At 41.3% G+C, this 25,389-nt stretch overlaps 2 protein-coding genes across 8 annotated transcripts; both read right to left on the bottom strand.

The window, feature by feature from the left end:
- Positions 1–278: 278 nt before the first annotated feature.
- On the bottom strand, positions 279–12,377 carry rac3b (Rac family small GTPase 3b). Of its 4 annotated transcripts, none has more exons than XM_028027640.1 (6): positions 12,047–12,309; positions 7,845–7,916; positions 6,952–7,069; positions 5,847–5,909; positions 5,015–5,174; positions 279–4,198 (listed from the first exon to the last, which is right to left on the bottom strand). In XM_028027640.1, exons 1-6 carry the CDS (start codon positions 12,079–12,081, stop codon positions 4,068–4,070), a joined length of 579 nt encoding a protein of 192 aa, XP_027883441.1. In that variant the 5' UTR covers positions 12,082–12,309; the 3' UTR covers positions 279–4,067. The 4 variants fall into 4 exon arrangements, with proteins under 4 accessions (XP_027883441.1, XP_027883442.1, XP_027883440.1 ...); XM_028027642.1 differs by having other exon boundaries at positions 4,138–4,199; positions 5,012–5,174; positions 12,047–12,377; XM_028027641.1 differs by lacking the exon at positions 5,847–5,909 and having other exon boundaries at positions 12,047–12,340.
- A 728-nt stretch (positions 12,378–13,105) lies between these two features.
- On the bottom strand, positions 13,106–25,181 carry lrrc45 (leucine rich repeat containing 45). 4 transcript variants are annotated; one of them, XM_028027632.1, is made up of 18 exons: positions 25,054–25,181; positions 23,108–23,388; positions 22,707–22,768; positions 22,521–22,591; positions 21,452–21,630; positions 21,129–21,257; positions 20,646–20,758; positions 20,435–20,493; positions 19,713–19,790; positions 19,301–19,436; positions 18,796–18,873; positions 17,988–18,099; positions 17,848–17,918; positions 17,385–17,477; positions 17,195–17,287; positions 16,948–17,121; positions 15,643–15,790; positions 13,106–14,506 (listed from the first exon to the last, which is right to left on the bottom strand). In XM_028027632.1, the coding sequence occupies exons 2-18, from the start codon at positions 23,334–23,336 to the stop codon at positions 14,307–14,309; spliced, it is 2,025 nt and encodes a 674-aa protein (XP_027883433.1). In that variant the 5' UTR covers positions 23,337–23,388; positions 25,054–25,181; the 3' UTR covers positions 13,106–14,306. The 4 variants fall into 4 exon arrangements, with proteins under 4 accessions (XP_027883433.1, XP_027883434.1, XP_027883435.1 ...); XM_028027633.1 differs by lacking the exon at positions 25,054–25,181 and adding an exon at positions 24,301–24,991; XM_028027634.1 differs by lacking the exon at positions 25,054–25,181 and having other exon boundaries at positions 22,917–23,224.
- Between the last annotated feature and the right edge of the window lie 208 nt (positions 25,182–25,389).

Raw genomic sequence — 25,389 nt, 5'->3', positions numbered from 1 at the left:
TTACTGGTTACTAAATTAGTTGATTAATTCAGGCATCTCATTATTCTGGCAATTAGCAAACAGAAATATTTCAGCTAACTGAGCTAAACCAGGAAATGTTCTGAGTTCATGTCAGACTGAAGGACAAAAAATGTTTTCATACATTTTAAAAAGCTTTCCAGTGAAGATTAAACTCCTCCCTTCACCACTCACCTGCACCACCTTCAAACACTGCAGCGTATCAAACACACGACACTGATTCCTCTGCGTATCATGTCAAATCACGACAGCAAGCCATGTTCTTTACGTATACATTTGTATTTAGTATACAAAAATGAGTTTTTTTAACCACACCAACATGTGAATTAATTAATAAAAAAGAAGACAAACAGCTGAAACAAGTATACAAGTCATCTTACATACGTACATGGCCGATGCATTTCATCGTACAAGCTCTCAGAAGATTTACAGTGGGCCAAACAACCAGAAAACTTCCATGCAATAATAGTATTACAGTTTTTTTTTTCTTTTGCTGTGTTTCTCAGCTACATATCGACACCTTAGCTAGGCAGGACCACATGACATGATTCAACCACACAGCATGACAGGCGGAGACCGCCCCCCTGCACCCACCCCCCAACGCAGCCCTGCAACCAGAGAGAAAAATCTGCTCATAAAGGTGCAATCTGCACTGTTTGCTGCAATGACAAACTGCACAAAGATTGGCCCCTTTATCCTATACACTGTTAGCAACACTTGTAAATTCAACATGAGCAACTAGAATTTCTTTAAAGTTAACTGTTTTACTTTTAGGAAGGTACATATTTAGGTACATACAGATATTCCTAATGCGTTGCGCATTCTGTACATCACTAGATGTCATTAAAACCCTTTTTTTTCTGCCTTAATGTCCACACAATTTTTGAAAACTCCCGTGTATTACTACAATATGAAATTGTACCAAAAACTGGACACTAAAAAACTTGGCTTAAAACAATGTTATCTTTAGTCGCCATCCCGATCAACACCGTGTCACTGCTACCGACACGAGCCTGTTCACACACAAATACCAGCGTCTATTTACATGCCTGTGACAAACTCACTCACACGCACACACATGAACAGAGAGTAGATCTAATCAGTGGGATCATGAAGACAGAGCATATTAAGACCATGCAAGCTCCTCCCTTTCTGAAGGCAGATCTCAGGCAGCAAGGTTGGACAGCTCCATGTTTGGCATGCTAGTCTGACGCACGTCCACGGCTCCAGAGCAGGAAATAAGAGAAAGCTCTGCTGTTTCTGTAGGTTTACCTTCTTACTGAGGATCACATGGTTTGTGATGTTGTGGCAGATTCATTTAACAGTCAGACACAGAATAGACCCAGAAACACTGAAGTATTTCTGCAAAACGAATGGAGTTTGGGCAACCACAAGGCACACAGATTACAATCAGTTAATCAATCCATCAATAACAGATACTATCCAGGTGTTTTTTGTCTACAGAATCAGCTTCTGACAGCAGCCTACTCAGAGAGGACATCAGGGGACAAGAACTTCAGTCTGAAGTTTGGTTGCTAGGTAACGCCAGTTAAAGACCATGCAGTGTGTTCAGTCTGCTGCTCCATGAAGGGTCTCACCTCCAGGTGGATGACAAACGAGAGGCCAGGAGCATCTGGACCACAGGGGAATGGAATCACTACACTGACTAAGTAAAGGTCAAAGTTCAGCTCCCCATAGAGAAGGCACATGACCAGGTTCTTCATTCTGCAGGTGTTAGGTGGTGAGGAGATATTGAGACTAAAGCCAAGCTCTACGGCATCAACTCGACCTGCTGAGAGCTGATAGGGCCGAATGATACGGCAAAAAAACCTGTCACAATGTAAGAGTTTCATATCAGTGGATATCAATAATTATTGATGCGTTTTTTTGTTTTAAATATCTGAAGTACTACCAAACCGGTGGCGTGAATTTCCTGTTTTATCCAGTTTTCACTCCATGTTATTGTTTTTAGTTTTTAGCAGTTATGAGGAACGGTGGCGAAACCTGAAACAGCTGCTATGCATGTTACTCAACAGGTTGTTGCTTGGTAACCAAAGACTAAGTGAGTTGGTTGATGTCACCAATGTGAGCGGTTGAGCAGCTAAAGCCTTTCCCCTGCCTACATCTCCCAGAGTGCTGTGCGGTTCTGGATATTGAATGTTCTATCAGACGATATTCAGCTCTAGGTACAGGATGAATGGAAGGGCCTGAAAACGGAACCACGACCAGTAAGCATCGACTAGAACACATCACCATGGCAATGGCTTCCAGAGCTCAGATCTGCAGAAGCACCGTGCTGAAAGGTTTCTAGCGCTCCTCACTCAGATCTGTCTGACCCACTGATGGTCCAGCAAGCCGCTGTGCTTCCAAACAGCCTCTTCCACCAACATCACAGCAGGTTTTGATCAAATACTTCTGAAGAAAATTTGAATCGAAATCACATTTTGTTTTCTGGATCTTTCGCTGACATTTTGTCTCTCTATGTTAAATTTAAACTACAACAAAAATTAGAGACTTTTCATTTTCTGAAAGCAAACCTACAAAAGCCGCTCTGATTTTCTGACTGTAGTTGAAGTTTCCCACTGATTCTTGTCTAAGATCAGCTGCTTGCCAGAACTGAGTGTTGAACAGCAGAATCACTGGTTTGATGAGCCTCACTGGCACCAGATGAGCTCTCAGCCCAAATCCCAGCTTCTAGGAAACCAGGAAGTCGAGTTCAGTGTTTCAAGCTTAAAGAATTTCCTTTGAAAAGGAAAAGCTACTATGAAATTATGACTACACGTTGTTTCTATAGAGATGTAAATAAAGGAAGGCAGGTGAGAAGTTACAGCTGAGCTAAATTCTCATGGATAAATAATTATAGCTTAATCCATCAGATGGCATAACCACAGTGTGTTACTCTGACTGCAAACAGGCTGGAGATTAATTATTATAATCATTGGGCATCTTTTTAAAAAAAGCCTCAGATCACATGATACAGCTGTGTTAAATATTTTACCTACTTCGTTTAGGCCTAAAATATAAGCTGTGCTTTCTGCTTTGACCATAAACAACCACATTAGTCTGAGCTGCAGATCTGAACTCAGCGGTCAGTAATCAACTTCTTACCATTCTCAGGTGGTCTGACCAGGATGTTTTTACACAGCTAGACATGTTTATTATCTCAAAGTGCAGCTCACAAAATGATAGCTGTGATATGCTGCATTCCAGTTGTACTCGGAACTGGGAAATTCCGATTTCCTGGTTGGAAAATTCAACTTGAACGCCATCCAAAGTCAGATTTCCCAACGGGAAAGTGGAGCAACTCCGACTTTCGCGCTTCAGTATGGCCGCTCCTTGAATCAACAGTAGTAAGCTGTGGTGGAAAAAATGTTTATTTTGCAAGACACACATGTAAGAAAAAAATCAATATTACATGTAGTGCCTGTAACTCTAAACCGAACAAATTAAAAATGGTGTTTCCCTATGAACAGTAAAGCTTAAAACTATGTTTGTAAGAGGTACTGTGAACAAGGTTTATGAGCTTGCCATGTTCAAATCCCGACTTTCTAACTTAAACGCCAAGTCTGACGTCAAACCCAGCCCTGAGTTCTGACTTCCCAGATAAATGGAATGCAGCATTAGCAGCCAGAAGGTTTTCAGGGCTGAATGAGCTGATCTTAGACAGGGAGCTGAGAGGAACTTCAACCCTGAACCTATCAACACCTGACGTTCTGTGTAATTACCACTGCGTTAATTTAAGCAAGCATGTCTGAGAGAGAAGAGAGCAGTAGAAAGACGGTTGTGGAAAGCTGCAGTCCTCCTGGCAACAGTACAACGGAGACAGACAGTCAGTGCCATTCACAGGGAACCTACCATCTTATTCAGGAATGGTAAAAAAAAAAAAGAATGTTGGTCGTCTAACCAATATAGTTCTGAAAAAGAAAAAAAAGACTACAGAAAACAATCACTGAACTGCACACTCACTCTCACCAGTTTTAGCTCTCATTCTCTCAAAGAAAGTGTGTGTGTTGTTCATGATGATGTGGTGTTGTAGCAGTGCCTCTTCCTCAGAACATGGTGCATCTCTTCCCTCTCTTCTTCACCGGTGGGGGGCAGAGCACGGCTCGGATGGCCTCGTCAAATACTGTCTTCAGGCCTCGCTGGGTCAGTGCGGAGCACTCCAAGTACTTCACAGCCCCTGAGGACCAGGAAGACATGGTGGGAGAGAAGGGTGAACGTCCTAACAGGAGGATGCCCAACATGTACTCTACATGTTTACAGACAGACTATCTGAAAAGGACAAACAGCTTAAGGGTGTTTTTACACCTGATAGTCTGATAGACTCGGTTTGACTGAGGACCAAAGTTGCAATGTTTGTTACATTTTCAGCTGCTCCACTTCTCTTCCACACGACACTGAGTCAAACAAATGAAACCCTTTGAGCAACCTGTACCCCCCACCCTCACCTGTGGGGGCGCTGCGCCAAGAAACACAACACAAAAACCTCCACTGAGCACAATTTCCTTCTTCACCAAAATAAACAAAAAACAAGCCATTTGTCCAGCTAGAGCTAGACTTGCATGTTTATTTTGGTTGTATTTACCCAGAATGCCCTGCACTGTAGTCCGCTTCCTGCTTTTGGAATGCATCCACATATGCATAGGCGCTGCACATCAGAGGCGGAGCTAAGTCCATCCATGCGTTTTGCACAGCTGAATGGTTGCCATGGGGATTGAAGAATTTTTCCCAAACACGTATGAAAGAATCAAAGCAACACTCCAGGTATTTTTTTTGATGAGGAAATAGCATAGAAAAGAGTCGATTTTCCATAATACTGTCCCTTTAAGACCAAACCACCACAGTGGCCACTACATCACATCTAAAGAAACATAAACCCTGCATAGTAAACTACCTAAATTACCCATCCTTCACTTGAGTTTCATATTCTCCATTCTAGATGCATTACTCATAAATGAGAGCTAACAAATGTGTTTTGTCTGCGCTGCACTCTCACCGATCTCCCTCGCCATAGCCAGACCCTGAGGATAGGTAATGGGAGACAGCTTCTTGTCCCGCAGCCTTTCGATGGTGTCCTTGTCATCTCGAAGGTCCAACTTCGTCCCCACCAAGATGATGGGTGTGTTGGGGCAGTGGTGTCTCACCTCTGGGTACCACTACAGCACCAAGGGCGCACACAGGGGCGTGTGCACAAGTGGATTTACAGCGACAACGTCAGTGGAGACAAGAAACGGGAGAGTTAGTATGCAGAGGACGAGTGTTACACGCCTCTCCACAAGGATGAGCAACACGAAGGAGTCAATATGAAAAGTTAGAGCTGCAGTATGGAACTTCAAAAATCTGTTTTTTACATATTGGTTGAATCTGTCCCCATGTGATGACAATTTTTTCCACAGATTATCTGTCTGATGTTACACTGATACAGTGACAGCTTCAGCAAATACATAACAAATGTTTTTCATAAAAGTTATCTACAAATAATTTGAAGGTTGAACAAATTTAAATGACATGATGAGGAAGTTCTGCAGAGGGAGGTGGGACCTTGTTCAAGGTGTGATTTCACATGAGAGCGTCTCTTTACGCTCAGCACGCCAAACCTCAGCGGCCGCCTCTCCCTCCGCAGAGCGCCAGCACTGCTTCAGGCCTCGCTTTGCAACGGCTCTCTGCTCCGGCTTCAGACGGAGTCAGCTTAACTTCTGACCATTCCAAGCCGAGGACTGAGCGGCTGCAGTGGCCGTCTCTAATGCCAGGGGGCGCTATAGATGTGCCTCCTAGTGGTCAGACTGGGCTCGGGCAGGGTAATGGAAGGGGGCGGTCAGCGTACTGACCTTAGCTCGGACGTTCTCAAAGGAGGCCGGACTGACCAGGGAGAAGCATATCAAGAACACATCCTGGGAGAGAATCAGAGAGATCGCTGGTTGACAGGAAATCTGTATGTTTGTGTGAGTGTGTTCGTGGCAACGAAAAGGTTTGAGTTTATTTATAAAAGTACTGGATCAATTAATTTCTGGATCACTATCTATAGACCAATAATCAAATAATATGAAGCTTTAGATTCAGAGAGCTACAGGAAGTTGTTTAATTCCTCTTTTACTTTAATTTACATTTCCTTATACCAGACGGTCAGACGTGTGTTTTTCTAACATTTGGATATGTGGAAATTTTATATAAATTTTTAAAAGAACAAACAGTCATAAAAAATGAATAAAAGACTTATTAAAGTGTTCTGTTAAATATAAACAAACATTTCCTGGAGTGGCTTTCCGGCTGTCTTTGATACAGACTTTGTCTTTACTCAACATTTAACACTATTGTCTTATTGATAAACCAACTGAAAGCTTTTTTCCACACAAACACCCCATTAGAGCTAAAAACATGATTGTTTTCCATATTTTCCTGTATGTTAGTTTCTTAGATGTGCTGATTTTAATCCTTTGCAGTGAATTTTATATTTATTTGAATCATTTTGCGATGTTGTTTTCTTGACGCTGATAGAGTCTGGTCGGTGACTGGAGGTCCAGGGCGCGTCGGCAGGAATAGAGTTCAAAATGGATGTGGAAACATTCGTTTTTCAAGTTTAAAAAGATATGACCCAGAATATGATCATTATAAGGAAATGGGAAAACCAGATGTTACCTGGCAGCTTTGTTGGGAAATTTAGTTGAAGACAAAAAACTTAAGCTAAGTAAATTTTTTTAAGTTGCTTAAAATATTTACATAATGAACATTTACTGTATTATGAATTCATTTTGATATAGTCAGTAATTTATTTGAGTTTTTATGGAGGGACACCCCACCTACTGGCTTAAATGGCTAACTGCATGTCCTAATTTTTCACTTGGTTATATGAACCTATATGTACATTTGTCCGTACAGTGGTTCCTACATGACACAGAGAGAGGAAGTGATTTTGGGAGGAAGGAGTCGGAGTACCGTCTGTGGGTAAGACAATGGTCTTAATCTATCATAGTCCTCCTGTCCTGCCGTGTCCCAGAGGCCCAGGTTCACTGGCTTCCCATCCACCATTACGTTGGCAGAGTAGTTGTCAAAGCTGGAAGAGACAGGAGAGCACACGGTTTGGAAAAACAAGCATGAATTGTATAAACTCCCAGCTGATCTGAGTCCTGATAAAGAATTGGGTGGCAGCAAAAACAGATGTAAACTTAATGATGAGATCAGAGGATGTTCAGACGTGGCTCTGGAGAAAAGCTGAAACACCTTTTAGCTACACTTTTAGCGAGGTCAGACTCTTTTTCATAAATTGGTTAGTTCTTTGACTTATGTCAGGTGACTTACATGTGTTTTTTTTTTTGCTCTTCACAATTCACTTTTTGATCTATGTGTTATATGTTAAATAAGACCAATGGAAAAATCTTTGTAATTAATTAATTACATTGATTTTAAGGCATTACAAATTTTAATGCAATTAAACACATTTATTTTATGTACAAAGGTTCCAGTCAATAAATACATTATATATTACATTATTGATGTGACCTTCATTAAGATCTACGCTTGTTCTTCACACCATGACTTTATGGCAGAGGGTTTCCACTCACTGCTACGGTTTCACTGCCTGTCTCTGTTTCTGGTAAAGAAATAAAGACTTTGTGTTTTATGCTGGACTGTTGATTTGTGCTTATAATGATAGAGTGTGTACTTTCTTTTGTAAATTCTACATGCCATGTTTAACAGAGAAGGTTTACTAATTAGTATTCTACTCGTTATTTTGTAGCACCATCATCCCTAACTGTTAGGGTAAAATGTGTCATCAGCACGAGTTGTTTTTTTTCTTCCTCTGGTGGAAGTGTTTGCGGCTCACTCACACAGTGGGGATGTATTCACCAGGAAAGGCATTGGTGGTGTAGCTGATCAGCAGACAGGTCTTTCCCACAGCCCTGAGGAAGAAGAGAAACCAGGGCACATTTATCAAACAGGTCCATACATGCACAAATGGAGCAGCCATGTCTGTACGGAGTGTGTGGACGAGCCAATAATGTCTGACATGCCTGGAGGTGGAGTGTGTGGACAGGCTACTACTCCCCTCCTCTGGGCCGCACACACACTGGCCCAGATTCATGTTGCCCGGGGACACAGTGGCCCTCTGTGACACAGTCTTCACCCACTACTGTGAGCACAAGCTCATTCTCTCTCTCTCACACACCACACACACCCCCACACGCACACACGCATGCACATGCAGGACCTGATCCCCTCCTATACTGGACTCACAGGCTGCAGGACTGTCCTCAGACTGACGATAGCATGGACATTAATGATAGTACTGTTAATGCAAGGGCCCTGTAAATCTGGGAGACTGGCCCCAAACAATCACACACTGTTTACTGGCTGTTCAGACTGGGAGCTGGGGTGGGGAGAGACCAAAGGCAGATTAATCTTGGATAAGGAAATACTTGGTTCCAGGATTGGAAAGATGTCCACTTCCAGTCAGAACAAAAGCTTGTGTTTTGGCAAAGCCTCCAACTCATTTTTTATTAATGTCCCTTTTGAACAGTACCATGTTTGATTATTCATTAACTATACAGCCAGCCCTCCATGAAGGTCTGTGTTGAGTTTAAAATACAAGCCAGAGGCTAAACTCAAGCTAAAACATGATGGACATTAAGAGAAATCACTATGAAATTTGTCCAACAGCTATGTAACTGCAACATGCCTATGCTTTAAACTTTTATTTAAACAACACAGTTCAATTACAAGACACTGTAGAAGAAAACAACATGTGCTGAAGAGGTTGCAGTTAACTGAAGAGCCAATCCACTGACCTAAAGAAAAATGGAGCAACATTTCTGGATGGATGAAAGAAGCTTTGTTGTTTTCAGGGTCAGGGGTCTGAAAACAAAACTGAATTTGTGTCACACTACAATACAGTTCACAACACATCATCTCTTCTTTATAAACAAAGGAAAAAAAAGTTACGTCGATCCAATGTATAGTTCAGGTTCAGTTTATTATTCAAATTGACTGAGAAGTTTCTATCTAAGGAAACCCAAAAGATTGAGTCACCGACTTGCAGCATTCCTCCAGGAGAAACACGTAGCAACAGTAGCTTGTGCTGTTTCACTGACTTTTCAAACATCCCTCATACTGAGCATGCATGTAGCGACAGTGGAGAGGAAAACGTTGCCTTTAATATGAAAAAACTTCCAGCAGAACCAGAACTTGAGTCAGAGTGAATGGACTGGAGACTGAAGCATGGTGGCTCAGGCATCATGATATAAGGATGTTTCTAAAACTGTTGGGTCCATTTACCATGAAATTAGAATTTCAACATGCCAGTGACCTCAAACACACCAGTAAGCAGCATCTTGGTTCTACGCCAGTGGCTCCCAGTCTTTAATGGAGTCCAATGGTCCTGACCTGGATCATAGTGTCAGAAGTTGGTCGACTTCATGCAACCCAAAAATTCCCACTGTGTCAGGCATCAGCTTTTGAAACCTATAAGTTTATTATTCTTCATTGTTCTAAAATTGAGCTGAATGTTGAACTGCAGACTGTAATGTAGAATCCAGACAGATGGATCTTTAGGGGTGTGATGACGGACCTGAGTGCAAAGGAAACACTTTCACAGAAGAAGAGAACCCAGTGATCATCTGATTAGCTCACAGCTAACTTCCTGAGCCCAGCTGATTAATAGTAGTAAACGTGACCAGCCAATAGTGATGCCTAATTTATTACTGAATATTTACTTAGTTTTAAAAACTTTAAATCGATTTGTTTACGGAAGTTATTAGCAAATTACCAATAGGTACAGTAATAGCAAGATTATTCTTCACTGAACTCTGAGCCAGAACTGCACAGCATTCTGGGAGATGTAGGCAGAGGAAATTCTTTAGCCACTTAACCTCTCATAGTTGAGCAGATAGCATCAACTAACTCACTCACTCTTTGGTTACCTAGCAACAACCTGTGGATTAACAGGTTGTTAATCCAAAGGCAAATTCAGACTGATTTTGCGCAAAATCAGTCTGAAGTTTCACCATCGTGCCTCATAAGTACTTAACAACAAAAATCAAGGGTGTGGAGGGAAAACTGTGGAAAAAAACTGTAAGCGCCACCAGTTTGGCAATATTTCAGATATTTAAAACAGAAGAGTAATCAATAGTTATCGACATGGACTGATATGAAACTCTAATATCATGATATAATTTTCAGCCCTACTTGTGCTAACACTGAAGCCAACTCAATCTAAAAACCAGGAAATGAGAGGAGACACTACCTGCCTTCTGGTATGGAAAGCCAGTGAGGACAAATCAATGGCACGCAAACAACAGCTTTTGTTCGGAAATGATAAAAATGAGAAACAGAACTTGTCATTCTGAGTGAAGACACACAGGATGTGAACACGTCCATTCATGGTGTGAGCAAGCTGCAATTCCTGTCAGAACCAAGTGGTTCTGGAAAACCACAACCTTTAAGAATAACTGGGAGCAGCTCCACAACATGGATGGAGTGAAAGTGTGTGTGCAGCACAGCACAGGATCATTGTCAACACCTACAGTGTGTGGGCCGTTAGCGGTTTCACATCTGTACAGTCTGTACCAGAGCTCAGGAAAACTCATCACTAAACTTGTTCCAAGGCGTCTAAGCTAAGATTAATCCTGGCCTCTTTCCTTCCATAAATCAACAGGAAATGAATGGTTTATGAAACCACTGTAAACTCTTTGATTAACTCAGTGACAAAATGACATTGATGATATCTATTAAGCATCACTGAGCTCTCCATCCTGCCTGGAGCCACTTGAAGGCCAGATATACCACTAATATGTAGAGCGTGAACTCTTTGAAATATAAAATTGCAGTACTGCAGACTGATACTGAGATGATCACTATGAAGCATTCAGCTTCTATGCACCACAAATCTGGAACAAACTTCCAGAAAACTGCAAAACAGCTGAAACACTGAGTTCCTTTAAATCAAGGCTAAAAACTTGCCTGGATAGAATTGCTTTCATCTCATAACTACTGGAACATTGATCAACATATTTGATGTGTATTGTTGATTTTGATGGTGGCTCGTGACATGTAAGGCACTTTGAACTACCTTGTGGCTGATGTGCAAATAAACTTGATTGATTGATATTGTGCAGCTCTAGACAGGCTCACTTTTTAATTTTTTAAAATAAAGTTTAGATGACTTTAAAAACAAATGATACATCTATTCAATCTTACAGACATTTATTGTCTCGAGTTTAATTTTATTTCAATTCTACTTCTTAACAGTTTTTGCAACTTTTCTAAGATCTCTTTATATTGTTTTGCATCTGTAAAGGAGTCCACAGTGAGCCAGGGGTTTAAAACTGCACACTATCTATGATGCTACTTTAAGATTTAAGTGCTTTTTTTAATGTAACATGAATAATTCCTTTCAGCAGGTTATGTGTACATTCTGAACATCATAATCTATGCTGCAAGTTATGGTGTCAAAAATCTCTAGAATGATGGGATTTATTCCAGAATTATACAGAGGAGGAATTCACAGCTGTGAATTGATTTATTTATTTATTTTTGATATGTATTCTGACATTCAGCCTTTTTGAACTCATTGACTCATTCAACATTTATGAATCTGTCTAGTAAAAACAGCAGTACGGATCGTGAGCGGTGACCGCTGCAGCAGGCAGGAATCTGGGCGCTAGAAGACAAGGGGCTGGGTGAGCGGTTACAATAGCGGGGCCTGCTTGCTGCTGGCAGGGAGGGCCACGCATTCCTCAGCGTGCATCAGCACTTCAGCCTGCCTCCACTGGCCTACGATGGCCGTGTTCTCTGCGAGGCTTCCCGAGGCGCCCGGCTCCTCCCTGCACGCTGCAGCGGCCGGGATGCAGCCAGAGAGCCGCTAACAGAGGGGCGAGTCCACCGCTAACCCGGAGAAAAACGGGCCAGGCGATGCAGCGCTCCGTGAGCCCCATCCCTTTTTCCACATAGCATCCTCCCATCATCCATCTGTCGGCGGCCGCATCACATGAGCAATGCTCCGCTGCTGGCCCGTATCATCTGAAAGAGCCCTTACCCGTCGCCGACCACCACACATTTGATCGCTTGCATTTGGACAGGAGCTGGACGCTTTCCGGGCTGGACAGTTCAGGGATCCGACAGTCCGCGCTGAGGGATCGGATGAGAGCAGCGGGTTAGTCCGCTTGGCGATGAAGCCGCAGTGAAAGAGGTCGATGACGGACTGCGCCGACTTTTTCCGGGAACAACCGAGTGCTGTTAAAGGGACAGGCCCGACAGAAATGCCTCGTTCCAGGATGTGAAAATGACGTCACAGTCAGACAGGCCGTTTTCCAGTTAGACGTCAGAACACGGGTGGGTTCCAGTGATCAGGCTAACATCTGCTAACAGATGCTAAACTCACAGCTGGCCCAACGTAATACAGAGTATTACAGTACAGTGTTCGACTTGGGGCCCCTGATCCTGTCCCTTTACCACCAGAGGGCTCCACCTTAAAGAAGAGTTGCACTACTTCAACATTTTTACTCAAGTAAAAGTAAAAAGTGGCTTTCTTCTAAGAATTTCCTCAAGATTGAAAACGTATTTGGTGAAAAGGCTCATTTAGTTCTGGCTAACAGACCAAAACATCTGTCTGATTACAAAACATGATGTATTACATTTGTTAAGAACATCTACTGTCTAATCTTCTGTTGCCAAGTTATAATGAAGATGATGGGGACAGAATAATGTAACTATGACACATGTGTTGTTAAAAATAAATAAAAATAAACTAAAAAAATACATGATGTAGACGAATATAGAAAACTATGAATACATTCTACTATTTCAAAGACAAAAATAACAAATGAAGTTAAAAATAAATTCAGGTATATGGAGCTCCAACGAAACCATGTCCAAACTCAGACTACCACAGAGAACAGCTGCAGAATAATCTATATCCAACTTACTGAAAACATCAAATATATCTGATAATGTAACCAAAAAAACTTAAGAGGTAAATTTTATATTATCCTCTAAACTTAGATGTTCTGTAAAATTGTAACTGTGGTAACACAACGATGAAGATCATTATTTGCAAATATAATAAAATAAACACTTGTACTACTAAAACTAATGATACAAGAAAATAGACATTTATTTTGTTTTTGACAAAATCACAAAATGGAATACATTTGGAAAAATAACATGATACAAAATATTTCGTTGTGATATAAAGATGCAATTAGAATACAAAGTTTGTGTAAAAATGAACTCTATGATCCAATCAGAGGATCATCTTGCTTCACTTCCTGTAAAAAAGGAGCTCACATTTAAAAATATTTGTAAACTGGTGAGCGGGATTGAGGACGGTACATATTCCAGCGCTAACAGCGGCGCTAGATGAGCAGTCACTCCAAGTAGCAGGAAAACAGACAAAACAAAAAACATCACTGCCTCACAAATAAAGAAGTAGTTTACTGAAAACAATAAGCTTCAAGATTCTCGATACTTTCCTGCTGCTGTTTCCTTTTACTGACCCAAAGGGGAAAGTTTCCATCTTTGAATCCTGTTAGCAGAAAATAAGAAACTGAGATCAAACAACTGATCTGAGTGGTGAGATTGATTTCAGCCATCAAACGTTAAATTAAAGCTATTTATTGGTACAGTAATATTGCTTTATTCTTTAAAACCTTGTTTAGAATGTGCATGAATTTACACATTTATTAACATAAATACAAAATTTGATGAAATTTAGTGAATATTGGGTAAAGAGCAAACAAATGCTGATGATCGACAGACTTTCTCTGTTTTTTATGTTCATAAACTTAAACCTAGACCTGTTCTGCTTCGTTCCACTGAAAACTGAACCTCCAGACAGCACACGACTCAGGATGTATCCCTGAACTGGACCCATTAATCCTTGGGGTTTATGTCTGTATCAGCACCACCTCAGGCCAAAAACTGACGGACATTTTAATGTTTACAGTCTGGAGGGCAGTGGAGCAGAAAGAACAGAGCTGCTACAGCTGCACCATGAGAAGCTACTGTCTCCGGTCATCATCACCATGGTGACCATGGGGCAAGAAAAAAATGAAAAAAAACCTTTGCATGACTGTTGTCCACCTCCAGTTACCACACAGACACTCCCAAACACACACCAGAGAGCAAAGGGACCAGAGTGGGGAGGATGAGCCCCAGCCTGGTCAGAAATGAAAACTTCCATGTTCAGAGCTCTTCTAACGTCAGTGTTTCATGGCGTCTAAAATCTGTCAGTTCCAGTGAGGTGTAGTGACTGGAGAAGGTGTTCACTGGTCATGAGTGGGATTCTACTGGTTCCACTACTTGTTGGGGCTGCTGTAGTGTCCCAGCGGGGAGCCTTGAACGTAGCTGAGGATGGCGCTCTGCAGGTAGCTGGCTCTCTGGGCCTCGTCCTCCTTCATCCGCTGGATCTCCACTTCCTTCAGCCGCAGCTTTTCCAACAAGGAAGACTTTTCACTCTCTTTGTCAAGAAGCACTTCACGGTGATTATTTGTCAGAACTACGAAAAATGAAACACACAAAACAGGCATGATATGTAACAGATGTGTACAGTTTTATGCAATAAATTAAAATATTAATGGACATTTCATGTCTTTCAGTAACTCATAAGTTATATAATATAGAGACCTCCCACATTCCCTATACTTTTTGTTCAAAATATTATTAAAATAGTTTAAGGTATGAGAACCTTTTCTTGTTTTGTAAATGAATTAAAACTGAAAATGTCCAGATATTTCACTCTGTAAATGCATTGACAATCTTCAACACATTTTTATTTGAAGTGAAGTGAAAACTGGATGAAGTTTATGAAAATATGCTATTTTTTGTTAGAATTATTTTTTACTATAGGTTAAAATAAAATTTAAAAAAAACAAAAAAAAACAACCAAACAAATGTTTTAGCTAAAGTTAGGATGATCGAAGTTATTTCTGTTTTGTAAGAATCAGAATTTTCTATACACTAAGAATACTATCCAGTACAAATACGTGAAGCTAATTTACAATTTTATTCTGCTAATAACTAGCAGAATAAAATCACTTTAAGAAATATTTGAGCATTTATTCACAGGCATCTAAATGAACAGCTCATCACAAAGGCAAACAATCTGTGGATTACAGATTATTTAGCTCAATCCGAAGTCAAGATGAAAACATCCTGCTGTGAAATGTTTGCCTGCTGTTAAACCCAAAATTATTCACACCTCTAGTAGATTCAGATTTAAGATTATTTTCATTCCACAAAGACATTTGTCTCTGATCAAACATGTTCTATCAGATAATAAAACAATGCAAAAGAAATATTTTTAACTGTTTTCAATTTAAATTTGTATAAAAATGGACATGTTTTGTTTATAATTTCCTCTTTATATTTATTAACATTACAACAATCAAACACTAATCTGTAGTTCTGTTCACAGATTTTGTCCGGACTCTGGCTGGGCCGCTACAAAATATTAATGTTACTTCTGATGGGAAGAAACATGTAGATCAAGATAAAATATTCCATTAAACCAAAAATCTGACAGGAATCTGAAGGATTTTGAGCAAACTGTTTACTAATAGATCAGATTTTTGAGGTTTCCAAAACATTATGCAACTTGAAACAAAGCAGCAAACTAAAAAGTGGATAATGTACCTTTCATCTCTCTCTCCAGAGCACCGATCTTTACTTTGAGCCCCTCTTGTGCCGCCCTGTCTGCTTCCAGCTGTCCAATCTGCTCCAGCAGCTCCACTCTGACCCTGCTCACCTCAGCCACCTTCTCCTGCTCTTTTCCAGACAGATCCTGCAACAACATGCAGTGTAGGAAGGATCCACACCAAACCGCTGCCGGCAAACCTACCCAATCAAAGAAGGGCTGGGCGGTACGGCAGAATAACCTATCACCATGTAAGTGTTTCGTTTTAGTCCATATCAATGATTAGTGATTACTTTTTTGTTTTAAATATCTGAAATACTGCCGAGCTGGCGGCATGAGCTTTCTTACTCAACAGGTTGTTGCTAGGTAACAACCTTTTTTTTTCTCTTCACATAGAGGGACTATCAGTCGACATCGCGTTGCGTCAGCAGCCACTCTACTGCCGCCTGCAGAAGGCAGGCAACAATACATTATTCTAACTATTTAAATGATTTACAATCAGACTGATAAAATCATCAACAACTCGCCGCCAGCGCAGATCACCTCTCTTCACCCGGCGCAAACTGAAACACGCAGCTTTGAGGGACCTGCAGATGTCAGAGGCTTTATTTTTAGTACATCATCTGTGAACCTCGAACTACCTCTGATTCAACCTGCTGCTTTTTTGATTTCAGCTGATGGCTGAAGAAATGATTGTATTTCATTTATCCTTTGCCAAATATGAATTTCGGGGGTTTTTGTTCGCTTTTTCACCTTTTTTTAAAAAAACTAAATTTTTAGGAAAACTCTATTCCAGTGCTCATCTTATTTAGAGAGACTCGGCATATCTCGTTGAGAGCTGATGATGTTACCATGAATAAAACTGCTTTAATATTGCCAGTAATATTAATATTGCCACTGCAGTTTGGGCCATTTTGTCCTCATTTATTCACTCACCTGCATGTAATGTGTATTAATGGGTCACTAATATCAATATGGTAGCATAACTTACTTAATCACGCAGTGATAAACAGCTGAAGTACGCTGACAACATAATAGCTAATATTAAAACAGCAAGATAAATGTGGGTAACCATGGCAACCAGTGAGCACTTGAAGACTGTCGGGTCTTTCAGCAGCATCCGCTGTGTTTACAAACAGATAATCCCTCTATGGGCTCCACCTGGTCTGGTGTTGGTGTTAGGGTGTGAGGCCTTCCACAGAGCACATCCTGTGTGTCTCAGTTGTGTCTGAATTCATTTTGAGCTGGTTTTGCAGAACGGCTGATTAACAAACAGCAGCAGCAGCAGGCGGCTGGGCGCCTACCTGCTGAAGCTCCTCTATCCGGCGCCGCAGGCCGTCCATCTCCACGCTCTGGTGGCTGCTCTTCGCCTGCAGCTCAGAGATGCTCTGTTTCTGCTGGGAACAATGCAGCTGCAGCTGCTGCATAGACGCACGCAGGGAGCGCAGCTTCTCCTCCAGGGACGACACGTGCTCCTGCTGCTCGTGGGAAGAAGCGTAGACGTGAAGTTTTGAGAGCAGGAAGACTTTCTCTTCTGTTCAGACGTCTTACCTCCTCCAAGCGCATTTGAGTTCGCACTTTTCCCAGTTCCTCCTCTGCCTGGGCCCTCTCTGTCACAACGGCTGCTTTCGTTTTACCCAGCTCCTGCAGCAAGGAGACAAAACCAACTATCTGAAAAACTCTTACACACGGTTATGAAATTATTCTACTCTGCCAAACGGAAGGAAGCAGGACTGGTGACCTCTTCCAGCTGGATCCTCTGCGCCTCCAGTTTGAAGATCCGCTCCTGCAGAGCTCTCTCACTCTCCTCTAGATGCCGGCTGACGTTCTCCACCTGTACGAGGATGTAGCTGTTAAAAAATGTCCATTCAAAAGTTGGCTGCAGTACTGCAACTTTAAGCATGCAAGCAATCATATATACCAAATATTTATATCAACTCTTTGAAACAAGAAAGGCAGCAGTTCACAAAGGACCAGGTCTGATATCACTACAAGTCTTTTACCAGACAAAACGCTTTGAAGGATGTTGAATTAGCAGAATTACAACATTTCATTTGGAATGAAATGTTGTAATTCTCAATAAAGTATTTCTGAATTTTGCACTGGATTGAAACTGAGAATAGCATGTTATTCATGCGCGGGTTCCAGCTGTGATGTGATGCATGTTGTGTGAAGAGTGTGATGACGGGTGGAGGACGCAGCACCTCTTTGTGTCTCAGGCTCTCCATGTCCTCCAGGGTTTGCTTGGACCGCCGCTTCTCTGACTCCAGCCGATCTGCGGGACAGACGGGACATGAGCCGGGCCTTGTGTGGGAACACGGCCTGCTCCAGATGCTGCTGCTACCTTCTGCCTTCGTTAGCCGCATCTTGAGCTCTGCGGTGCTGTTAGTGAGCTCCTGCTTCAGCTCAAAGATCTGCTGCTGCTGAGACTTGCACCTGCATTCCAGCTCCTCCACCTGACACACATCTATTACTGACATGATCGCCACGTTCATACACTACAGGTAGTCAACATTTCCTCTGCTGCACGCCATCAAACAAAAGCTCAACTTTTACATTTGATGCTGGTTTCAAAGACAATATCAAGAAAAAGTTCAGGAAATGCAGTATATAAAAGCATAAAAGTACAAAAAAAAATGGTTTGCATGTCAGTAAATCATTTTTGGCCATTCTGCTGATGTGATGCAGGAAGACTCCACCATGACATTATTACTGTTCTGACCTTGGATTTCACAGGAGTTAACCCCATTGGCCTCAAGCGACCTTCAGATCATGATCAAGCCTCTCCTGTAAAGCTGGAGGCTTTCACACACAGACGATGTTATGATCCAGAACATCTGTGCATGATAACCTGATTTATTTCTGAATTGTTTCTATTGAAGGGGAACAAATACATAATTCACTCAATGACACACAAACCAATTTTCTACTTTGACCTAAGGATTTTTTCTGATTTTCTCATTGGTTCTCTTACTCTCTATCAAAATATGAAACCAGCATAAAATGTACAGAATGGGCTTTTGTGTATGTGTGTGAGAACTTAGAGAATCAGCCAGGGATCAAATACTTATTTCCCACGTTATGAAATAGTCCTTGTAATGCCACAGGTGTGTAAAGTTAGACACATAATACTCAACAAGCAGGGCTCATACTTTATTCCTGAGTTGGCCGTTGGTTTCCATCAGGTTCTGGATCTCTCTGTGGAGTTTTCCCTCCCTGAGGGAACTTTCCTAAAGGAAGGGAAGACAAGCACAGAGGATCATAGCATAGTCCTGTATTGACTAATGTTCATTTGTTTGTTTGTTCTTTTGTTCATTGAGAATCTGTGAAAATTGATGCTCTCTATCCAATCTGACTGAGCTTGAGCTGTTTTAGGAGAGCTCTGAGTAGAAATGTGCACCTGTAGATGTAAAAGCTGGTAGAGACAAAAGACCTTCAGAGGTCACTGCAGCAAAACGTGGTTCTACTGAGTCTGGACTCCAGGGCTGGACACATTTTAAGATTTTTATGTGTGAAAAAATCCAATAAAGTACAAGAGAGGTTTGTTTTATAATTTGAAAAATGTGGCTCGAGTCATTTATCCAGATCTGTCCGTGTAACTGCCGCTTTAAAACACATAACTCAGACAGCCTGATGATCTCCAGCGTTTCCACGTACCTCTTCCTGCTTCTTCCTCAGTCGGCTCTGCTGCTCCTTCTGCTCTTCTTTCTCAGCCTTCATGCGAGACAGGACCTCACCCATACTCTGACCTTTCTGTTCTGAGAGGGCCAGAGCTGCTTCTGTCATCTGCAACCTGCAATGTCAACAGAAACACCCACAAACCTCACTGCTTCCATCCATTCCTGCAGTCGTCAGATATAGCTTCTTCAGAGTAACAAAACTCATCATAGTTAACTAAATATCTTAGGGGTTTTGGGAACATGTTTGAATTTTGTACAGCTTTAGCTTAATTACTGCTCTGGTTGTGTCGTTCTTTCAGGAAATTGTCTTTTTTTAAAAATCTAAAAAATGAGTCTTGCTCTTCAGCAGGAACATTTGAATGTAGCATGAAAGAATCTGAAGGAATTACTTGGCAGTGAGGGAGTTGATCGCTGACTTCCTCTCATTCAGAGCTTGTTGGAGTTGACCAATCTGAGCAGAGGTTGACCTAGCATCAGAGGAGGTAAACGGGTCATATTTAAAGAGACAGTAGGTCTAACATATTAATTTTGTAGGTAATAAGTCACAGACTTCATAAGTAAATTTGATTCCTTTAGGGTTTATAGTGTCTAATGGTTCATTAGACCTGATGACCTCAGGAGTGTGACCAATAAGGTCCGTTACGGATGTTTAACAGGCTTAATGACAGTCAAAGCTACACTGTCCCTATAGAGAAGACTGCTGTCCATAGCTGAAGTTGTATGTTTAGAGGTAACCAAGTCTTGTATGGTAAACTGTGTTTGCCATCTACAATCCAACTCTTATGTCTCGTTTCCACTGATCGGTACTGAACCGCTCCGACCTTTACTGCTTAGTGGAAGATTGATCTGCTTAGTGGCATTAGATTCTTCCCAGGTCAGTGTAGTGATTACTAATATAGACTTGTCTAAAACAAGTCTATAAATCCTCCTTTACTCAGATAAGTCTGTGTCATCTCACCTTGTCATTAGTGAAGGAACTAAACCCACTTTAAATACACTTTAGGTTCATTTAATAAGTAAGTGTTTAAGTCTTTGTATTTAAAGAAGGTTGTGTATATCAGCTTTAAGGCTAATTCATCAGCCAGTAATTATACAAAGTAAATGAACTCACTTGGTGGAGCGTCCCATCTCCTCCCTCTGCCTGTCTATTGTCTCCATCAGGCTGAGGAACTGGAGGACAGTTAGGACAACCAGAGTCATGGTCAGCATAAGGAAATCACAAAACACTCATTTGAAATAAGACACAGTAGATAAGATAGAGAGAAAACTCTCTCTCTACTTACTGTCTTCTCCAGACAAAATGTGCCAAACTGACAGCTTACCTGGCGACCCTTTTCCTCCTTCAGTGACTGGATCTCTCTGCTGAGGACATGGGTCTTGTTGCGGCTTTCTCTCAGCGTGAACTCTCTTTCAGAGTTGTGTCCTGTGCTCTGCTCTAGAAGAGTCCAGAAAGTTCACAAAATGAGCCGCAGAGATGACAGTGGGTTTGTTGAGGCATTTATATGACTCCAACTCCACCAATAGGTGTTTGTTCTCTCACTCAGGTGGACCAATAGGAGTTTCTCCAGAACCTTCAGCTGTGTTACATTATGGAGCTGCCCAGTCATAGAAAAAAGACTCCTATTCACTATTATTCCTGTCAATACTAAAGTTATTTTGGTGACACTGCATGTGTAGCATATTTAAAACAAAATATGCATGTCAATCTGGTGATTTCACTAATAGTATTTTTGGATGATTTTTATTGTTTTTGTGATATTTTAGTGGAAATCACACTTACAGGAGGAAATGTGTGGCAATCTTACCCAGAGCTTTGAGAATGTCACTGGGAATGTTGTTTCCTGCCATCTCGAGCTGTACTACGCTCTTGTTCTTCTGCAGGGCCTCCAGCAGGGACCTCCCACCCAGCAGACCGATGTTGTTCCACCTCAGGTCTGGAAAAGGAAGAGTGAACTATCATTAGTCACACAGCAAAGATGTTTGGTTTATACCAACATCTCCACTACATCAGGAGAAGTACAACAACAACAAACACAACAGGTTATGGACTCCTGAGACATTGAAAGATGAGTCAACATGTCTGTTGCACTGCGGTTGGTCAGGACTGATGTGGTCAGTTCCACTTCACCTAGCTCCTGCAGGGTGCTGTTGCGTCTGAGGGCCAGCGCCAGCTCCGAGGCGCCGTGGTGGTTGATCTGATTGTTGCGCAGGTCCAGGTGTGTCAGAGTGATGTTGGACGCCAACCCATCACAGAACAGCGAAAAGGACTCTTCCCACACACCCAGAGCATTCCACTCCAACACCAGCCTGAGAACAGTGTTCACACTGGGTCACTATTATCACATTATAAACGTATTTCCCTCCTCAGGCTGCAGGGATTTCATATTTATTAAAAACAGTGGAAACCCTAGAAACCAGTGCTGTCACAAGATTCTCCAAAGGACAACATTTTGTTCATATTTGTAGTTACACCACTACATTTTATACTGACTAAAACAAGTAAAACTGCTGTTATAGTTTTACTGACAGCATCATCTTAGATACACAGGTGAAAATGACAGTGTTTAAAGATAACACAGTGGTTCCCAAAGATTTTCTGGGCCCCAGAAAATGGGGGGATTTTTATTACAATAAAATCCCCCCAAAAAGAAAAAAAAATCAACTGGGCACACACATCATTCAACCATTCATAAATCTATACACATATTTTGTTTTCAAACTCCACAGAAGTTTATTTCTTACTTCAGGTTGCAACAAAACAAACTACAAACCATCTTTACAGTGAAACACTTTTGTGTAACAGTTTTTTTTTTTCATTCATCCATACCACCCCACACTTTGGGAACCACTGCATTTGGAGAAATGTATCAAAAATGTTCTCCCTCCTCACAGAGAGATGAATAAGAAATATTAGATTGTTCAAAAACAGCAATGTCAGCATTTTTTCTTTACAAATTCCTACAATGTCTGTAAGAAGTGAAAATGTTTGAAGATTTCTCGTTCCTGATTGAAGCACTTTGTGATTTTTGTCCATGACAGATGCTTTACTAATCACCTTTACTTCAGACAGCAGCTTTCACTACACTTGGTAAACATTTTAGTGAAAAATCACTAAACATCATATTTTCCCACAATGATAAAAAGAGGATCCCTAAGTTAATATGTTTTCAGTTGTTTTTTTTGACAGATAAACTCACCTGTGCAGTGTCTTGTTACATCCCAGCAGCTTGCCCAGAACCTCAGCTCCTGTAGATCTCAGGTTGTTTCCCTGGAAACAGTTTTCAGAAACTCACCGATAAAAAGAGAGTTTGTGTTCAGATGAATTATTTTAAAGTGTTTCTGCCTGTGTGTTTAGTGTGTGTGTCAGATTTGACAGATGTTACCTTTAGATCCAGACATTTCACTGATGTGTTGTGAAACAGTCCAGCCAAAATCATCTTGGTGCCTGAAAGTCACGTCAGAAATGTAGACTGTTACATATATAGACATTTATTATTCAAAGATGAATAAGATATCTTGATGGCTTTTTGTTAATGCCACAGTCTCTAAACAATACATCCCAGTGGTTCCCACTATTGACTTGTACATGGTACCTTCTCTTTCACTCATCTTGATGCAGATCAAACTCGTGCAGAGGCCTGCTAACGAACCATTCAGCTGATTATGGTGTTGGACCAGAGAAACATCCAGAATAAGCAGGGACCCACCTGGGTTTTGAGGACTGGAGTGTAGCACCTCTGTTTTATAGCATCATAAAGCCAACATGGCTGACAGTCATACACACCTTCCTCTGTTAGCATGCAGTCACTAAGGGAGACCTCTGTGAAGACGGCGTCCTTCTGGAAGGCCCTGGCCAGGACGCTGCAGGTGTCAGTGGACAGGCTGTGTCCACTCAGGTCCAGCCTGGAGCTGTGGGCAGCCCTGCTCTCCTGGAGCTGAGCCACAACACTCTCCTGGGGCTCCACCCCGCCCTCCTTACACAGCTGCAGGTATGTCCACCTGAAGTCTTCCATACTGGATGGAGCTGTTCGTTCTTCCTGCTGCCTGCCAGGACCTGAGCATCAGCTGAAAGGAAATGAGACATTTTCCTCAACAAACTGCTGCTTCATTCATTTCTGACACAATGAAGTTAAATAGTTTCTAAGTGTTGCTTTCAAATTGTGATCATTTATCACTTTCAGACTCTTCATGAAGCTGTAATGTCATCCACCGTTTCACTGCCGTAAAGGTTAGAGGTCAACCAACTGTGAGCGGTCAGTGGCAATTTAAACATTAGTGGACCTGTGAGCTGTTGGCTGATTTGCTTTTTTTCCCCATCTGTTATTTTTTATATGAAGGCAGCAGCTGATGCTAAGTGGCTATGCTATCTGAAGTTGAGACATCACTGTGGAGGAACTCTGGCCCACTCTGCTTTGCAGAATTATTGGAATTCTGTCACATTTCTGCCAAGACCTCCATTTTCATGGTCCTGCATAATCAAAGTGAGCTTGAGCTGCTTTTTGTGTTTATTCAGGTTAACTTTGTCTGATCTGAAACCCAGTTTGATGATCTGAAACATCCAACTGGGACAAAAAAAGAAATAAAGTTTAGAAGACATTATAGACCTGTCATTATGGTATCAACCTTCCAGACCGCTCAGGGGTTCTGGTTCTGGTCTGCTTTGTATCCCCAGAACCAAACATGGAGAAGCAGCATTCAGCTCCTCAAATCTGGAACAAACTTACAGAAAACTGCAAAACAGCTAAATTTGAGTTTCTTCAAATTTAGATTAAAACCTGTTTGTTTAGAGGTGTGTTTAATTCACATAGATGAATTCCAGTCTTCATTCTATTATTTTATGACAATGATATTTGATGATATTTAAGAAAATTGCCTATTACTGAAATATGGTATGCAAATAAATTTGACTTGCCACAGAAATCTATGTTATTCTAATACCCCTAAATAAAATCAAGTGCAATTGCCTTTATACATTACCTATATAGTAAATAAAGTCCACCTTTGTACAATTTAATCCCAGTAAAGGTTGGAAGCATTATTGTGATGTGGGGATGAGTTTCTTTGGGACTGACAGGGTCGATGGGAAAATGGATGGAGGTGAGTCCAGGATAATCCTGGAAGAAAACTTGTTGTAGGCCACAGAAAACCTGAGACTGGGATGGGGGTTCACCTCCCAGCAGAACAAACTCCTTAAACGTTGATCGTTTCTCTCAAAGTATCACAGATGTTCTCCTTCTAACTTGACTGATCGTGAGCAATTTTGCAAAGCTGATAGACACAAATCAGAAAACACCTGCACTTGTAAAACCCTGTTGTAATATCATATTAACTATGTGAATATGCACAACACATTTGTCAGATTGTCATTTGTGAAAATGTTGAAAATCATGCATCCCCCCCGCCCTCCTCCCCCCCAACTTTGCAACTATGTACCATTAAGTTTATTGGCAATTATCTTGAAGTTATAATAAACAACATCCGGAGAGTCACTTAGAACAACGCAGCTGCAAAGTCTATCCCGGAAGGTTCTGAAAACCCACCGTCATATTTGACCATATTCTATAAGACAACCATTATGATGGTCCACACTGATGCAACTGGAAGTTTTAGCTGTAACTGAACCACAACATAACCGCGTTAACACAGTGAAACCCAGAAACAGCGACGGTATCCAGAGAAACATGGCGTTTACTCTACAAACTAAAAATAGGGACAAAAATCAAGACCAACCTCTGAGAGCAGGAAACGACTACCTAACAGAAAGCGGTTGTTTCAGACACAGAAGCTAACAGAAAACAAGCCAGCGAGTAACCAGGAAATGAACTAGACACGCAAAGCATCGTGGTCTGTGTAGTTTTGTAAAAACGCCTTAGCGCTAGCTTCAGTTGACATCGTTTACGTAGCTCTACCGCCCTCTTTTGGCTAGGGCCTAATGATAATCAGAACAGACGAGTATTATGAGACGAGATAGCTATGTAATAATTATGAGATATGATCTCAATATTACGATACTAATTAAGATTCAAATTTGAATCTTAATTATTTGAATCAGCATACTTCCATTTA

The sequence above is a fragment of the Xiphophorus couchianus genome, chromosome 9, assembly GCF_001444195.1.
Source record: "Xiphophorus couchianus chromosome 9, X_couchianus-1.0, whole genome shotgun sequence".
Taxonomy (NCBI): domain Eukaryota; kingdom Metazoa; phylum Chordata; class Actinopteri; order Cyprinodontiformes; family Poeciliidae; genus Xiphophorus; species Xiphophorus couchianus.
The sequence above is the reverse complement of the archived record's forward strand: the minus strand, read 5'-3'. Positions and strand labels throughout refer to the sequence as shown.

Coding starts and splice junctions, on each gene's coding strand:
- rac3b (XM_028027639.1), bottom strand. CDS start 8,098: ATGAATCTGGGCCAGTGTGTGTGCGGCCCAGAGGAGGGGAGTAGTAGC. Junction 5,175..5,846: donor TTGAGAACGTCCGAGCTAAG/GTCAGTACGCTG, acceptor TTGGTGCTGTAG/TGGTACCCAGAGGTGAGACA. Junction 4,199..5,014: donor GGCTATGGCGAGGGAGATCG/GTGAGAGTGCAG, acceptor CCTGGTCCTCAG/GGGCTGTGAAGTACTTGGAG.
- lrrc45 (XM_028027632.1), bottom strand. CDS start 23,336: ATGGAAGACTTCAGGTGGACATACCTGCAGCTGTGTAAGGAGGGCGGG. Junction 22,769..23,107: donor CTGCATGCTAACAGAGGAAG/GTGTGTATGACT, acceptor CGTGACTTTCAG/GCACCAAGATGATTTTGGCT. Junction 20,494..20,645: donor AGGAGGAAAAGGGTCGCCAG/GTAAGCTGTCAG, acceptor ACTGTCCTCCAG/TTCCTCAGCCTGATGGAGAC.